At 49.3% G+C, this 17,647-nt stretch overlaps 2 protein-coding genes and 1 non-coding gene across 13 annotated transcripts in view; 1 reads left to right on the forward strand and 2 right to left on the reverse strand.

The window, feature by feature from the left end:
- ELAPOR1 (endosome-lysosome associated apoptosis and autophagy regulator 1) overlaps window positions 1-2,128 on the reverse strand; it is a 91,262-nt gene extending 89,134 nt beyond the window's left edge. For 2 of the 10 annotated variants that reach the window (XM_055115068.2, XM_055115075.2), the window contains exons 1-2: window positions 997-1,056; window positions 653-858 (exon numbers count right to left, since the gene is read on the reverse strand). In XM_055115068.2, coding sequence (XP_054971043.1) covers window positions 653-805 — 153 coding nt within the window. In that variant the 5' untranslated portion in view covers window positions 806-858; window positions 997-1,056. Of the gene's footprint in view, window positions 1-652 lie in introns of all 10 variants that reach the window. The other 8 variants (XM_055115047.2, XM_034932720.3, XM_055115033.2 and 5 more) reach the window with 8 other exon arrangements.
- On the forward strand, window positions 1,086-9,014 carry CFAP276 (cilia and flagella associated protein 276). 2 transcript variants are annotated; one of them, XM_034932749.2, is made up of 5 exons: window positions 1,086-1,356; window positions 6,918-7,034; window positions 7,843-7,958; window positions 8,306-8,430; window positions 8,867-9,014. In XM_034932749.2, exons 1-5 carry the CDS (start codon window positions 1,312-1,314, stop codon window positions 8,935-8,937), a joined length of 474 nt encoding a protein of 157 aa, XP_034788640.1. In that variant the 5' UTR covers window positions 1,086-1,311; the 3' UTR covers window positions 8,938-9,014. The 2 variants fall into 2 exon arrangements, with proteins under 2 accessions (XP_034788640.1, XP_003808392.1); XM_003808344.5 differs by lacking the exon at window positions 1,086-1,356 and adding an exon at window positions 2,129-2,360.
- A 5,363-nt stretch (window positions 9,015-14,377) lies between these two features.
- Window positions 14,378-14,797, reverse strand: LOC112438749 (small Cajal body-specific RNA 2). The gene has a single exon (XR_003027111.1). It is a non-coding gene; the product is annotated as a small Cajal body-specific RNA 2 (non-coding RNA).
- Between the last annotated feature and the right edge of the window lie 2,850 nt (window positions 14,798-17,647).

The following is a 17,647-nucleotide window of genomic DNA, read 5'->3' on the forward strand; positions in this document are numbered from 1 at the left end:
AGAACTCAAAATCTGCAAAAAGGTGAGTCGTGTACTGTCAGGTACACTAAACATAGTACGCTGCGGGGAGGCCAAGCTATAAGGAGGAGACACGTTTTACAGTCTGCACTAACCGATGTTTAATAAACAAGGAACTAGAGAGCTGGAATCCTATCATCCCTCTCGCACATCTCCCACCTTCACACTCCGTTTTGTGTAGCCGTGATAAAACCACTTCGCTCTGATACTTTTTTCTAGCCTTCCTAACTCCTTTCCTCTCCCACTACTCTTCTTTCCTCTTCCTATTTTGCTTCTCTGTGCATAATCTTTTCTTGTCAACCACTTTTAAGGTGAGTTCATCCTAACTGGAAAATAACTCGTCTTCCTCCCTCATTCTGAGTTCAGGTACCCAGGTAGCTCCTCTTCTTGGGGCTGGGACCTTTCTCGCTGAGCTCAGCATCCCAATCTGTGAGGATGATCTATCCGTGAGTCCTCCAATGTGCTGGCCTCCTCATGACGCCAGACTGGCTCCTCTTCCCTCCCCCCACGCCTCATCCCCAAAGAAATCTAAACTCCGTGGCGTCTGAAACTCTCTGCGCCTGGGTCCCAAGGTCTCCGCCTGGATCCAAGACTTTTGTGACCACAGCGGGGTCGGGTAGGGGGGCGGCAGTACCTCTTTGCAGGCGTGAAGCTCCGGTCCCGTTCCCTGGGTCACCTGGAAGGCGGTCCCAGCCCAGAGCAGCAGCCGCAACAGCCGGGGTATGCGCCTCTCAGTTCTTCCCCTGACTCTGGCGGAGAGATGGTGGCTGTGCCCAGGCTCAGCCATAGCGTTGTCCTGAGTGAGCGGCAGTAGCGGCTCAGGTGCTGCGGCTGCTGCTTCTGCTGGCAGAAGGCGGAAAAAAAGGGGAGGGAGGTACACAGGGGGAGGATGCAAGAGGCCAGGCTCGCTCCAGTCACCTCCCTGCGGCTACGCCAACACCGCCCATCCTTCCTCCTCCCTCCGTCCTCTCCTCCTACCCACGTCGCCTTGACAACCGCCTCCTCTCTGGCTCCGCGCGGGTGGGGCAGGGACCACGCGCGCCTCTGCCGCTCACCTGCGGGTCGCCATGGCAGCCGCCGCCGCTGGTGCGCGCGGCGTGGGCGCGGGAGAGCGCGCGCCCGGGGTGCGCAACCGGCCCAACAGGCAGGCCCGGGGCTCGTGTGAAGAACACGGTGGAAGCATCCTCCAAGCCAGCCAACAAATTTCCGTTTTCTACTGCCCTTTCGGGCCAGGGGTTATTTTATGAGCATCTCCGATGTTTCACACGTGGCGTGTGAACCGAGAGAAAGAAGATGGAGAGATCACCCTCCAGACGTCGTCGCCTGGAAGAGGCCCCAGTACGTGTTCCCTCCTACGAAGGCCACTCCTGGAGATCTTACATCCCGCCAAATCCATCCGTGCTTTTACAACCGGCTAGAAGAGAAGCCCTGACACTGTAGTTGATCCGAGTTTAAGCGAGGAGTTTGCCTTAGCCGCAATTTCCCAAGCGCCGCACGTGGGTCTCTCTCTCTCTCTCTCTCTCTCTCTCTCTCTCTCTCTCTCTCTCGAGACAGGGTCTCACTCTCTCGCCCAGACTGGAGTGCAGTGGCGCGATCTCGGCTAACTGCAACCTCCGCCTTCCGGGTTCAAGAGATTCTCCTGGATTAGCCTCCCGAGTAGCTGGGACTACGGGCGCGTGCCACCAAGCCCAGCTAATTTTTTTCCTACTTTTTGTAGAGACGGGGTTTCGCCATGTTGCCCAGACTGGTCTCGAACTCTTGGGCTTAAGCGATCCGCCCGCCTCCGCTTCCCAAAGTGCTGAGATTACAGGCGTGAACCACCGCGCCCGGCCGTCTTTGGTCTCTTGACATCCTCATTCTCTCATGGCTTTGAAAGCCTTTTGTTAGGTGCGAGGGAGAAGGAAATTTCTGGGTCATCTTTCAGGACTTCTTTCCTCAACTGAAGTCTTTTGCCGAAGTCCTGATGGTGAGCAGCCAGCACTTTTCCGCCGAGGCTCAGGAGTGCAATTCCAAGTCTCGGGGCCCGCTCAGCGGAACGTTCCCTCTGCAGTCCCTGGAGCTTCCTCCCCAGGGGCCTCCCGTGGTCAGCCGCCAGGTGGCGCCCTCCTCTGAGGGAATTCCTCTGTCATAGATGGCTGGGCAGTTGCCTGGCAACCGAAACCAGCGCTCCAAACAATTGGGACCCGGGATCTTATGCCAGTGAGGCTGTGCTGCGGCTGAGCGGGCCTCCCATCCCTCTTAAAAGAGTTAGGCATTTAGCCATGCCTCCCACCCGGGACCCTTTCCAGCAGCCTACATTAGATAACGATGATTCCTACTTAGGAGAACTGCGGGCTTCCAAGGTACTGTGGTTTCTTGCGCAGATTCCCAGTAGGGTCGCCGGTAGTCTTCTTTCTGTCTGTGTGATGAGCAGAGATGGTAACATAAAGGACTCTGGTGAAGACACTCAGTCGGGTACCAGGGAAGTCTGTTTTCTGCCTGCCTCCCTATCTCCATATTCAAGTCGGCTAACGTTTCAGAGGCGTTTTTGAGCAGAGGAAAGTAGAGCTCTAGTCTAGAGGAACAAGGGGCTCTGGCAGCTCAAATCAATTGTGAGTATAAGTTATGGCAGTGCCCAGGTTCCTTCAAGCTACCCATTTCCCTATTTGGAAGACTGTTCTCTGAAGAGAAATGAGATATGGAGTGGGAGAGAATCCTCTGAAAGCCACCAGAGGTCATGCTTTACACATCTGTGTTCACACTGTCTCTGTCTTCTGGTTAACGCCACAATATGTTTGTTATGTGTGTGTTTAGCATGATGGTGGACACTGATTTCGGAACTTAGATGATCTTTTTTCTGGTAGAAGTGATTGGGATATATGAAGTGGTGCACAATAAGATGAATTAAGTGGTAATTTGGTCTAATAACAATATTGAGAGCCCCTTTTTATTTATTCAATACTTATTTACTATAAGCCAGACACTCTGCTAAACGCCAAGGATATATAAATAAATTAGATGTAGCTTCTGCTGTCAAGGAACTCTAGTAGTAAAGAGAGACCGACAATAGCAAAAATGCTTGCACAATAGCACATGTTGTGACAGAGTTGTGTGCAGGGTGCCGTGAGAACCAGGAACTTAAAGGAAAGCTTCACAGAACAGATGCATTTTGATGTCCAAATATGAGTTAGGTAGGCCAGGTGAGGGAGTGGATAGAATGTGAGTTAGGAAGAAGGAAACAGGAACCAGATATGCAAGGCAAAGGAAGCAGCAGGTGCAAATACATGGAAAGGAGAGAGAGAATGGCTTATTTGGGGAACTGCAAATAGTCCAGAAGGGCTGGAGTGTAGGCGTGCAATGGAAGCACTCAGAAATCAGAGCTGGAGAGATGCCCTTGGTTGGCTGGGTGTGCTGCGTACACCATGCTAGCTAGCTATGGTTTCATCCTAGGGATGTGAGGAATCATTGTGGGATTTTTTTTTTTTTTTGAGACAGGGTCTCCTTGCTCTGTCACCCCAGCTGGAGTGCACTGGTGCAATCTTGGCTTACTGCAGCCTCGAACTCCTGGGCTTAAGCAATTCTCCCACCTCAGCCTCCCAAGTAGCTGGGACTACAGGTGATGCCACCACACCCGGCTAATTCTTATTTTATTTTTTTGTAGAACCAGGATCTTCCTTTGTTGCCCAGGCTGGTCTCAAACTCCTAGCCTCAAGTGATCCTCCTGCTTTGGCCTCCCAAAGTGCTGAGATTACAGGCATGAGCCATGGGTCCCAGCCCCATAGCAGGATTTTAAGTACCACAGTGACACAATCAGATGGGTGTTTTAGGAAGCACAAGTGGCAGCAGACTGGATAGGATGAGAGTGAGACAAGAGGGATCAGCTAGGAGGCAGGTGAGGTGATCTCCAGGAGGAAGAGTAACAGATCTACAGCAGTGCCACAGGGGGTGGCGATCAGGTGCAGATGTGAGAAAGGTGCACAGGGCAGGACTGACAGGACTTGGGGACCGACTGGACATGGGCCCAAGAGAGGAGGTGAGTCTAGGATAACTGCTGGGTTCCTAAGGGTTTAATTCTGAGGTTTCACTGAAATGGGGCATCCTGGGGAAGCAGGTTTGGGGAGAAAGATGTTGAGAAACATCAACTATGTAGATGTTTTTGTAGTGGCTGTGGTGTATTTAAGTGAAGGTCAATAGTAGGCAACAGGATTGAGAGTTCTGGATTGAAGATGTATGACTGAGCTGTGTATCCGTATGAGCTATGGTACCCATATGGTAGTTGAAGCCATGGAAGGGAATCAGCTCATCCAGTGGATGTGAGCATAAGAAAAGTAAAAATGAGACCCTTGGAGAATAGCACTGCCTAAGGGACAGAGAGAAAGTGGAGCTGAGACAGTAGCTGAGAGATAAAGGCCAGAAATAAGAGGAAAACCCAGAGGAGCTGGGCCCACAGAGCTTGGTGAGGGCATTTGAGGGAATCAGCATTATGGTGCCAGAAACAGCTGAGTTCAAATAAGATCAGGCCTGGAAAGGATCCACCTGACCTGGCCACAGAGATCATTGATAACTAGCAAGAGCAGTTTTAGGGGGTGCTTGAGGCAGAGGCCAGACTGCAGCGAGCTAAAGAGGGTATGGGAATGGTGAGTGAGGAAGTAGAGATAGTAAATATTGACTCCTGAAAAGGTCTGGTTCTGTAGGGAAGGTGACAGGCTGGTAGCTAGACCACGACAAAGAAATGAAGTGAGGCTGGGGTCAGAAGAGAGCGTATGCAGAATGGTACAGGTCTCAGAAGACCAGGGAAGGGTGGGTCTGGGGAGAAAGGGTTATTCTTGAGTAAAAGGGACTTTCCTTTCCCTGAGATGGAAAGAAAGTGGATGTAAAGATGGCATTCATGCTTGACAGTCTGGACTTTCTCAGTGAAAGACAATCTCATCCTTCTGCTGACAGAGATGACGAGGTTTAAGTGGTCTTCAAGGAGAGTGGGAGGAGTGCTGCTCAGGGCCACATCAAAGGACAACTGAGCCTATGCTGGCATCAAATACCTGTAGCTTTCTTTCTTTCATACTTCATTCTTCTCAGTGATAGCACAGTGCCTGATACACACTGTTCAATTAAGGTATGACTCACAGCGGGGCACGGTGGCTCACACCTGTAATTCCAGCAGTTTGGGAGGCTGAGGCAGGTGGATCACCTGAGGTCAGGAGTTTGAGACCAGTCTGGCCAATATGGTGAAGCCCCATCTCTAATAAAAATACAAAAATTAGCCAGATGCGGTGGCACATGCCTGTAATCCTAGCTATTCGGGAGGCTAAGGCTGGAGAATCGCTTGAACCCAGGAGGCGGAGGTTGCAGTGAGCCAAGATCATGCCACTGTACTCCAGTCTGGGCGACAGAGCGAGACTCTGTCTCAAAAAAAAAAAAAAAAAAGGTATGGCTCACATAGCACTTTGCCATATTGGGGGGAAGGAGGATTACAATGTTGGATAGGTCTAATGAGAGTTCTATTTTTTTTGAGACAGAGTCCCACTCTTGTTGCCCAGGCTGGAGTGCAGTGGCGCGATCTCGGCTCACTGCAACCTCCACCTCCTGGGTTCAAGCGATTCTCCCTCCTCAGCCTCCCAAGTAGCTGAGATTACAGGCGCCCACCACTACCCCCAGCTAATTTTTGTATTTTAGTAGAGATGGAGTTTCATCATGTTGGTCAGGCTGGTCTCAAACTCCTGACCTCAGGTGATCCGCCCGCCTCAGCCTCCCAAAGTGCTGGGATTACAGGGGTGAGACACTGCACCCAGCGAGAGTTCTAATAGGTTGTTAGTTGCACTCACTGGAATTCAGTCAAATGATATAGTGGATTCAAGCATTTTTTAATACCATGTGTTAGGTAGTGTGCTAGGAACTGGGGATACAGTGGTGAATACGGCATTTTACATATAATGAAGAAATCTGTTACATGCTTTTTACATTCATGCCTGTGGAGTTTTATTGAGAGGACTAATGTCCAGTGGACTTTTTCTGCCATTCCTGCAATCAATGACCCTTCCCTGCTTATTGGAATCTTTTTCTCACCTGCTTAGACATTGCATTCTCCTGATTTCGTCTCTGACTGCTTCTCTAGGGCCCTCCTCACTCCCAGTTATAATACTGTACAATCCTCACAAACCCGTTCTTCCCTTTTGGCCTGACTCCATTTTGCAGGCTTCAGCTACTACTTCATGTGGACAACCAAGACTTCTGAGCTCTCCTCCAACAAGTTACACTTCCAATTTTCTACCTGTTATTTGCATTAGAATATCTTACCTTTTCTTCAAACTCAGTACATCTAAACCTAAGCTCATCATTTTTCCTATCTGCTCCCAACTCTTCACTCCCCTCATCCCACTCTACACCTTCTCCTATATTCCTGGCCTGTTTCTGTCAGTTCTCACTAAGAAAACATAGGAGGATCAAGAGCCTGGGGAGTCTTGCCCCATACCATTCTTCTCTTTGCAGATGTCTGAGATTCAAATAAAACTAGATGGGGCCGGGCATGATGGCTCATACCTGTAATCTGAGCACTTTGGGAGGCTGAGACAGGTGTATCACTTGAGGCCAGGAGTTGAAGACCAGCCTGGCCAACATGGTGAAACTCTGTCTCTACTAAAAATACAAAAATTAGCCGGGCATAGTGGCACATGCCTGTAATCCCAGCTACTTGAGGGGCTGAGACAGAAGAGTCACTTAAACCCAAGAGACAGAGGTTGCAGTGAGCCGAGATCTCGCCACTGCACTCCAGCTTCTATGACAGAGTGAGATTCTGTCTCAAAAAATAAAACAAAACAAAAAACACAAAACCGGATGGAATAAGGGGATGCTACTGAAGCTAACCACATCAGCAAGGCTTCCCGTATAACCAGGTTGTCCTGGATATGGTTTCTCTTTTGCAGAAATTGCCATACAAGAACCCAACACACCTTGCTCAGCAGCAGGAACCCTGGAGTCGGCTCAACTCAACCTCCACAATTACTTCCATGAGGCGGGATGCCTACTATTTTGATCCCGAGGTACCTAGCATTGAAATATTATTCCTCTTTGCAGCCGTTTATGGCTTTTTTTTTTTTTTTCCTGTCACCCAGGGTGGAATGCTGTGGCCTGATCATGGTTTACCGTAGCCTGAACCTCCCAGGCTCAGGCAATCCTCCTGCCTCTGCCTCCTGAAACTATAGGCATGTGCCATGACATGCAGCTAATTTTTTTTTTTTTTTTTTTGAAGAGATGAGGTCTCGATATGTTGCTCAGGCTGATCTCAAACTCCTGGCCTCAAGCAATCCTCCCACTTCAGCCTCCCGAAGTGCTGGGATTATAGGCATGAGCCACTGCACCCAGCCCTTAATATTCTTTTTGAAATTTAGTCTGTCCCTAACTGCTTCAGTACTTTTCCTTTTGTCTCTAACCCAAGATCCTACCAAATCCAAAGCCAAAAATCAATTTATCTGGCCTCTGGGAAGCCAGAAGTCTTAGGTTTTGCTCTAGGCAGTTATCTAGAGCAAATGATTTTACAAACCTTCTCATTCTCTGACTAAAACAAGGACTGAATATAAACATGAATGAGGTAAAGTTCATTAAGCCCACATCAGGAACAATATTCCTGAGTCTCCAGTGAGAGCTCACCACTCCCTAGACCTAACCCAAAGATAATTCCATATCAACAAGAGTTATCATATACAACAATTTAGTGTATACGGAGTTGGTGGATTTCAGGCCCAAGAGAGCCTTCACTATACTTTTGGGGAAGAGTAGAGCACAATAGAACCTGACTAGAGCAGGGACACAGGTGGCTGAGCTAACCTTGGGGGGGACTGACTTCTGTAGATACCAAAGGATGACCTGGACTTCCGCTTAGCAGCCTTGTACAACCACCACACTGGGACATTCAAGAACAAAAGTGAGATACTGTTAAACCAGAAAACCACGCAGGATACCTATAGGTAAGTGGTAGAGGCAGAGTCTCTCCAGCCTAAACATGCTGCCATCCAGTCATATAAGGTAAAATGTCACCTGGAAAATGATAATCACTAGGTACTCATTTGTATACAAATTTCTGTATTTTTGCATCTGTGTCTATAATATAGTTTCTGTATTTTCACTGTCTAAGATGAACAGAAATCTCCCAAGATTGTGCTCATCTGTATAAACAAAATCTTTGGTTAATCCCACAGAGGTAAAAAGAGTCTTTGGCTGCTTTATTCTTGAGATCACATTCAACTACCTTGCCTTCCTCACCTTTCTCTGATTGATTTCACTCTCCACTTTTCTTCCCTATGCCTTCTTCTAGAACCAAGATCCAATTCCCTGGAGAATTTTTAACCCCTCCCACTCCACCCATCACTTTCCTGGCTAACATCAGACACTGGATCAACCCTAAAAAGGAGTCCATCCACAGCATCCAGGGATCCATAGGTAAGGGTTAGAGGACTGGGTAAGCAGATGGGGCAGTGGGGGAGTCTTTCTAAATGGACCTATGAATCAGGGATTTAAGGTGATTGGACAGTAGGGAAGATGAGGGATTTCTGTGGGTCTTGGAAAGCAATGATTAAGTTGGCAAGTACCAGATTAATACCAGGGGACATGCTGACTATAGAGCTAGGAAATTAATTCAATTTTTCAGAGCCTCTTTGCTCAGCCTTAGGTCTAGGAGACAAACATTTACAGCAAGGGCAAAAACCTGGGGGTGGAAGACCTATAACTACCTCCCATCAGTCCTCCATATGCCGGTTTTCCCAGCTGTTATGAGAAGCTTCTCCACAGTACCTACAAATGTATTGATGTTTAAAGATTCCTAGAAAAGGCCAACAATCTGAAATTCAGTCCACTTCCTCTTCTCTTTTCTCCACAGTGTCCCCTCACACTGCAGCCACCAATGGAGGCTACTCCCGAAAGAAAGATGGTGGCTTCTTCTCCACCTAGTGTTGACAGATCCCTGAACTAATTATAGTGAAACATACTGCGGCCCACTTCCATTAAATAGATTTGTGCAAGATGAAGTCTGAAGTGTCTGTTATCCATAGATTACAAATTGCCACTTGACCACTTTTTTTTTTTTTTTTTTTGAGACAGAGTCTCGCTCTGTCGCCCAGGCTGGCGTGCAATGGTGCGATCTCGGGTCACTGCAACCTCTGCTTCCCGGGTTCAAGTGATTCTCCTGCCTCAGCCTCCTGAGTAGTAGGGACTACAGGCACACGCCACCACGCCCGGCTAATTTTTGTATTATTAGTAGAGACAGGGTTTCACCATGTTGGCCAGGGTGGTCTTGAACTCCTGACTCATGATCCACCCACCTCAGCCTCCCAAAGTGCTGGGATTACAGGCGTGAGCCACCACGCCCGGCCTCCACTTGACTACTCTTAAAACACGGGAAGGAAATTACCCATCTCGTAGAAACTAGTCCTTTGGGGTATATTTGCAACTTGGAAAATCATATCTTGCTGATGAAGATTTAGGACACAACAGCAGTCTTTGGTAGGATACAGATATTCATATTTTGTAAACTGAAGTCACTCCAAGCATACAGAGCCATCCATTCAACACTGCCAGCAAACCTTTATGTGCCAGGAACTGAGCTCAGTGTTGAGGAAACAAAAATGGACATGAGCTACCTTGTATTTTCAGAAGCTCCAAATAACATCAGTATTTATGCTAAGGTCACACTTAAGAGATTTAGCCGTCCTGGGTTTAGGCATTTGCTGGGCTTTACTTTTCCTTGGTTCCATCTCCCTGGTCCTGACTCGCCACTGTTAATCTCTAACTCTGCTATTTGTCCTTGCCTGGGAGTCAACTCCCTTTCCTTTGTGTCAATTCGTGCTGTGATATATAGCCCTGATTCTTATAAACATGGTTCAAAAACCTGGTGCTTGGGTTTGCAGTACCTAAAAACTGATGTATTCAGTGATTTCCAAAATTACAAGTCACTCACAGGGACCTGCTGTGTCATAAAAAAGATTGGACAAGAATGGCAAACCTTTTAGAATATTGCACAATAGGTGTGATGGCTCACGCTTGTAATGCCAACACTTTTAGCTGAGGCATGAGGAACACTGGAGCCCGGGAGATTGAGCCTGCAGTGAGCCATGATGGAGCCACTGCGCTCCAGCCTGGGCAACAGAGTGAGACCCTGTCTCAAAACAATTAAATAAGTAGTTTTCTAAGCTAAAAAAGAGAGAAAGGTTTGGGAAAGGCAGATTTAAGATCAAAGAGATCCGCGAGAGTATGGTACCCAGGTCTAGGTGGTGGGGGATATACTGCTCAACTCCACTGAGAGGGCCATCACCATCGGTTTGTCAAAGAGATCTGCCTGATCACGCCGGAAACGCTCTCCCAGTCTTCCCAGGGGAGAGTCATGACCATTCCATACCAGCCCATGCCGGCCAAGTCCCCAGTCATCTGCGCGGGCGGCCAAGATCGTTGCAGCAAGGCTGTGGGCTACCCTCAAGGCACCCGTGACCTGGAGGGACCACCTCTAGATGCCTACTCGATTCAAGGACAACACATCATTTCTCCGCTTGATCTGGCCAAGCTGAACCAGGTGGCAAGACAACAATCTCACTTTGCCATGATGCACGGCGGGACCGGATTCACCCGAATTGACTCCAGTTCTCCAGAGGTGAAAGGCTAAGCAAGTTTGGATACATCTACTCAAACTATGGCGGGGCGCGGTGGCTAACTTCTGTAATCCCAGCACTTTAGGAGGCCGAGACAGGCAGATCACTTGAGGTCAGGAATTCGAGAACAGCCTGGCCAACATGGCGAAACCCCATCTTTACCAAAAATACAAAAATTAGCCGGGTGTAGTGGAGGGCGCCTGTAATCCCAGCTACTTGGGAGGCTGAGGCAGAATCGCTTGAATCTGGGAGGCGGAGGTTGCAGTGAGCTGAGATTGTGCCACTGCACTCCAACCTAGGTGACAAAGCAGGACTCCGTCTAAAAAAAAAAACAACCAAGGCCGGACGCGGTGGCTCACGCCTGTAATCCCAGCACTTTGGGAGGCCGAGGCGGATCACGAGGTCAGGAGATCCAGACCATCCCGGCTAACACGGTGAAACCCCGTCTCTACTAAAAATACAAAAAAAAAAAAAAAAAAAAAAACTAGCCGGGCATAGTGGCGGGCGCCTGTAATCCCAGCTACTCGGGAGGCTGAGGCAGGAGACTGGCGTGAACCCGGGAGGCAGAGCTTGCAGTGAGCCCAGATCACGCCACTGCACTCCAGCCTGGGCTACTGAGCGAGACTCCGTCTCAAACAAACAAACAAACAAACAAACAAACAAAAAAAACCAACCAAACAAAAATCTACTCAAACCACCCACAAATTCACCATTCCAAATAACTTAATTGGCTGTGTAATCGGCCCCCAAGGCGCCAACATTAATGAGATCCGCCGGATGTCCGGGGCCCAGATCAAAACTGCCAACCCAGTGGAAGGGTCCTCTGATAGGCAGGGTACCATCAGGGGCTCTGCTGCTAGTGTCAGTCTGGGTCAGTATTTAATCAATGCCAGGCTTTCCTCTGAGAAGGGTACGGAGCGCAGCTAGAATAGTGTAGGTTCCCTCAATAACGCCTTTGTGCTGTTTTCCCATGATCCAACTGTGTAGTTTCTGGTGAGTGATTCCAGCTTTTAAATAATTTGTAAGTGTTCAGTTTCTACACAACATCATCTGCTAAGAATTTTAAAATCACATTCTCTGTTCAGCTGTTAATGCTGGGAACCATTTTTAATTTTATAAGCTTTTCCCTGTTTTTAGTTTTGGGCTTTTTGGGTCATGAATTTTATTTGTCGATAAAATATTTAAGAGTGAAATGTTAATAAGTTTCACTTTAGTTCTGTAATATCAAGAATTTAAGAATTGGCTGGGCGCGGTGGCTCATGCCTGTAATCCCAGCACTTTGGGAGGCTGAGACCGGGAGATCACAAGGTCAGGAGTTTGCAACCAGCCAGTTCGATACCAGCCTGGCCAACATGGTGAAACCTTGTCTCTACTAAAAATACAAAAATTAGCTGGGTGTGGTGGCGCACGCCTGTAATCCCAGCTACTCGGGAGGCTGAGGCAGGAGAATCGCTTGAACCCGGGAGGTGGAGGTTGCAGTGAGCCGAGACGGAGCCACTGCACTCCAGCCTGGGCGACAGAGTGAGACTGCATCCAAGAAAAAAAAAAATTAAGAATTAAAACAAGCCAGGCACAGTGGTTCATGCCTGCAATCCCAACACTTTGGGAGGCTGAGGTAGGTGGATCACCTGATGTCAGGAGTTCCATACCAGTCTAGCCAACATGGTGAAACCCCATCTCTACTAAAAATACCAAAAAATTAGCCGGGTGTGGTGGTGGGCGCCTGTAACTCCAGCTACTTGGGAAGCTGAGGCAGGAGATTCCCTTTAACCCCAGAGGGGGAGGTTGCAGTGAGCTGAGATGGGGCCACTGCACTCCAGACTGGTCAACAGGAGCGAAACTCTGTCTAAAAAAAAAAAAAAAGTAAAGTAAAAAAAGAAAGGAAAAATAATAGAATAGAATATCGTGCAATAAATTCCCATTTCTAATTAAGTTTGACAACATAATTGCTGAGCAATTCAGATATGAAAGGGCTTCTTTCAGGCACTCAGGTGGAGGGTCCTTAAGCCAAACTGCTAAGAGTCCCCTTCCAGCCGGGCGCGGTGGCTCACGCCACCCAGCACTTTGGAATTACAATCCCAGCACTTTAGAAGGCTGAAGTGGGTGGATCATCTGAGGTCAGGGGTTCAAGACCAGCCTGGGCAACATGGTGAAACCCCGTTTCTAATAAAAATACAAAATTAGCTGGGCGTGGTGGTGCGTGCCTGTAGTCCCAGCTATTTGGGAGGCTGAGACAGAAGAATTGCTTGAACCCGGGAGGTGGAGGTTGCAGTGAGCCAAGATCGCGCCACTGCACTCCAGCCTGGGCAACAGAGTGAGGCTCCGTCTCTAAATAAATAAATAAATAGAGTCCCCTTCCACCCAGACTTTCCGACCTATTCACATATCTGCTGCCAAGTGGCTATATGAAGTTTCAGATCTCATTATTTAGAGTGGCTTAAGGTGGCAGAGGCATGACTACCTGGATAATCACATTATGGAGGTTGAGATACTAAACATCAAAAAAAGGCATTTGCTTTTAAAAACATGGATTCCTAGACCTCCCTGATAATTCTAATTCAGTATATTCCAGGAGTGTCCCTGGAACATTTCATGTTCTCTTAATGGACATATACATGTATAAGGACATACTAGACAGTGTGTGTATATCCCTTAGCGGCAGATGCTGTACCATGCCGTTAGCCCTGGGGATACAAGTGTTGGTAGCATACAAAAAATGTCAAGCCGGCCAGGCGCCGTAGCTCACGCCTGTAATCCCAGCACTTTGGGAGGCCGAGGTGGGTGGATCACCAGGTCAGGAGATCGAGACCATCCTGGCTAACATGGTGAAACCCCGTCTCTACTAAAAAATACAAAAATTTAGCCGGGCGTGGTGGTGGGCGCCTGTAGTCCCAGCTACTCGGGAGGCTGAGGCAGAATGGCGTGAACCCGGGAGGCGGAGCTTGCAGTGAGCCGAGATCGTGCCACTGCACTCCAGCCTGGGCGACAGAGCAAGACTCCATCTCAAAAAAAAAAAAAAAAAAAAGTCAAGCCAAGCCTAAAGAAAAACAAGGAGAGGACTGGCGTTGTGGCGTGCACTGATAGTCCCAGCTACTGGGCAGGCTGAGGTAGGAGAATCTCTTGAGCCTGGGAGGTGGAGACTGCAGTGAACTATGATTGCGCCACTGCACTCCAGCCTGAGAAACAGAGTGAGACCGTTTCAAAAAAAGAAAGAAAGAAAAACTAAAAAAGGGGCCGGGCGCGGTGGCTCATGCCTGTAATCCCAGCACTTTGCGAAGCCGAGGCGGGCGGATCACTTGAGGTTGGAGTTCGAGACCAGCCTGGCAAAACATGGTGAAACCCCGTCTCTACCAAAAGATACAAAAATTAGCCGAGCGTGGTGACGCGCGCCTGTAGTTCCACCTATTCGGGAGACAGAGATGTGAGGATCGCTTGAGCCAAGGAGGTCGAAGTTGCAGTGAGCCGATATTGCGGTTCTGCACTCCAGTCTGGGCGACAGAGCAAGAACCTGTCTCAAAAAAAAAAAAAAAAAAAAAAAAAGGAACAAAAGAAAAAAGAAAAACAAGGAGAAATGGGAAAGTGGGAGGAAAGTATATCAACGGCGAAAAAGGCCTCCGCGACCTTCCAGCTCCAGGGGGAGGGGCAGCGGCTCATTTACCCTTGGCCACCGCGCTCAGCATCCCCGCCCGCCGCCGCCGTTCACGTGCTCGCCCCTACGCCACCGGCAGCCCGCAGGCCGGTGGCCGTGCCCAGATCAGAATCGCCTCGATAATCAGTGGCCAGGGACAAGCCCGGCCTCGTCTATCTGATCAATTCATCACTTCTGAGCGCCGGGCCCCGCAGGGCCAGCTCCGGGACCTCGGGGACCACAGCGTGGCCGCCGCCTAAGAGGCCTCGCTGCACAGCGCCCCGAGGGGGCTTCGCAGGAGGAGAGCTTTTCATTTCGGGTCGGCCCGGCGGGGCTGGGGTCACGATCCGATCAAATAAGATCAAAGTGTAAGCGGGAGGAGGGGCGCAGGGGTGGGCGCACGCACTCGCCTAACACGCTCCAAGCGCGCACACTCACACACTCACGCGTCCACTCACACTCACCCCGCACGCGCCTCACACGCGACACCACAGCTCCGCACACAACACCCAGGACCCAGGCCGCTCTCCCTCCCTAAAACAGCGGAAGTCCGCTCCCCCCCGCGGCTTTTAAGCCCTCCGCCCCCTCCCGCGCCTTGGAGGATTCTGGGAGAAACCACCGAGCACAGGCGGACGAGTCCTGAGGACCGGGGTGTTCCTCAGAGTGCGCGCGTTGCTGCCCTCGCGTGGCTCGGAGGGGAACATAGGTCCCAGGAAAAGGCGGTACTAATTTCCACCTTACAGAATCGTGGTTTTTTTTTTTTGGAGACCCGTTCTCGCCGTGTCGCCCAGGCTGGAGTGCAGTAGCGCGAATACGGCTCATTGCTCCTAGATCAAGTGATCCTCCCACCTCAGCCTCCTGAGTAGCTGGGACCACAGGCGATGGCCACGGCACCTAGCCTTTTGACCTTTGTATAAGTACATATTTATATACATATCTTTAGTTTTTCTGTGATCGTGACTTTAATTTGTCTTCAATTTCTTTCTTTCTTTTTGAAATGGAGGCTCGCTCTGTCGCCCAGGCTGCAGTGCAATGGCACGGTCTCGGCTCACTGCAACCTCTGCCTCCCGGGTTCAAGTAATTCTCCTGCCTCAGCCTCCGGAGTAGCTGGGATTACAGGGGTCCGCCACTATGCCTGGCTAATTTATGTATTTTTAGTAGAGATAGGGTTTCATCATGTTGGCCACGCTGATCTCGAACTGCTGACCTCGTGATCCGCCCGCCTTGGCCTCCCACAGTGCTGGGATCACAGGCGTGAGCCACTGCGCCCGGCCCAATTTCTTTCTTTTTTTTATAGACGGAGTCCAGCTCTGTCACCCAGGCTGGAGTGCAGTGGTGCGATCTCGGTTCACTGCAACCTCCACCTCCTGTGTTCAAGCGATTCTTCTGCCTCAGCCTCCCAAGTAGCTGGGATTACAGACGCCCGCCACCACGCCCGGCTAATTTTTGTATTTTTAGTAGATTTGGGGTTTCACCGTGTTGGCCAGGCTGGTCCTGAACTCTTGACCTCAGGTGATCCGCCCGCCTCAGACTCCCAAAGTGCTGGGATTACAGGTGTGAGCCACCGCGCCCGGCCTTAAATTTTTTTGAGACGGAGTTTCGTTCTTGTTGCCTGGGCTGGAGTGCCATGACGTGATCTCGGTTCACCGAAACCTCCGCCTCCTGGGTTCAAGCAATTCTCCTGCCTCAGCCTCCCAAGTAGCTGGGATTACAGGCATGTGCCACCACGACCGGCTAATTTTGTATTTTTAGTAGAGTTAGAGTTTCTCCATGTTGGTCAGGCTGGTCTCGAACCCCCGACCTCAGGTGATCTGCCCGCCTCGGCCTCCCAAAGTGCTGGGATTACAGGCATGAGCCACCGCGCCCAGCCCTTAAGTTTTTTTTTTTTTTTTTTTTTTTTGAGACGGAGTCTCGCTCTGTCGCCCAGGCTGGAGTGCAGTGGCGCGATCTCGGCTCACTGCAAGCTCCGCCTCCCGGGTTCACGCCATTCTCCTGCCTCAGCCTCCCGAGTAGCTGGGACTACAGGCGCCCGCTACCACGCCCGGCTAATTTTTTGTATTTTTAGTAGAGACGGGGTTTCACCGTGTTAGCCAGGATGGTCTCGATCTCCTGACCTCGTGATTCGCCTAAGTTTTTAAATATGATTCAACTTCAGGATATTCATAGGTGAGTGACTTCTTTTCCAAGAAGACATCAATCCCTGGTCATTACCATGGGGAGCATCAGCTTCCCCAGTAGCCCCTTCTCCCTAGGGAGAAGGCAAACATCATTTTACCAAAGGGAAAGGTAAGGAATAGAGTACGTATGTATGTATGTATGTATGTATGTACTTATTTATTTGAGACAGGGTCTTGCTCTGTCGCCTATGCTGGAGTGCAGTGGTACAATCATGACTCACTGCAGCCTCAACCTTCTGGGCTCAATTGATCCTCCCACCTAAGCCTCCCAAGTTGCTGGGACCACAGGTAACACCTGGCTACTTTTTCTTTTTTTCTTTTCTTTTCTTTTTTTTTTTTTTTTTTTGAGGAGTCTCGCTCTGTGACCCAGGCTGGAGTGCAGTGGTGCCATCTGGGCTCACTGCAACCTCCGCTTCCCAGGTTCAAGCGATTCTCCTGTCTCAGCCTCCTGAGTAGCTGGGATTACAGGTGCATGCCACCATGCCCGGCTAATTTTTTGTATTTTTAGTAGAGACGAGGTTTCACCGTGTTAGCCAGGATGGTCTTGATCTCCTGACCTTGTGGTCCATCAGCCTCAGCCTCCCAAGTGCTGGGATTACAGGCATGAGCCACCGCATCAGGCCCACACCTGGCTACTTTTTAAAACACATTTTTGTAGACAGAGGTCTCACTACATTGCCCAGTCTGGTCTTGAACTCCTGGGCTCAAGCGATCCTCTTGCCTTGGTTTCCCAAAGTGCTGGGATTATAGACTTGAGCCACTGCACACAGCCAAGAATACTGTATTTAAATCTAAGTATTAGGAAGTCAGGATATCTATGAAATGGGTACAGATAGGAAGGCATATTCCTGTCCCCACTTAGAGAGCCCTAAGTCTGCCCAGAACTTAATGCTGTGGCACCCAAATTTTTGAGCCTTCATTTATGGTCATATCTATTAAAACATACGTTGACTTCCAAGTTCCAGAATGAGTAGAGTGTAAAATAGCAGTGGTTATATAAGCAGAATTAGCTCCTCTCACATTAGAAAGCATAATTTTAATGGCTCAATTCCTTCTTTTTCCTTTTTCAATGAAATGGGTGTTGGGGGGTAGAAATCAGAAGAATTTTGGAGAGTAGTACAAAATGATTTAAGTTCTAATTTGTACTTGTGCCAGTCTCACCAGGCACTTGAAATAAACAAATAAGGGGGAAAGTACCCATTGTATGTGCCAGA

The sequence above is a fragment of the Pan paniscus genome, chromosome 1, assembly GCF_029289425.2.
Source record: "Pan paniscus chromosome 1, NHGRI_mPanPan1-v2.0_pri, whole genome shotgun sequence".
Taxonomy (NCBI): domain Eukaryota; kingdom Metazoa; phylum Chordata; class Mammalia; order Primates; family Hominidae; genus Pan; species Pan paniscus.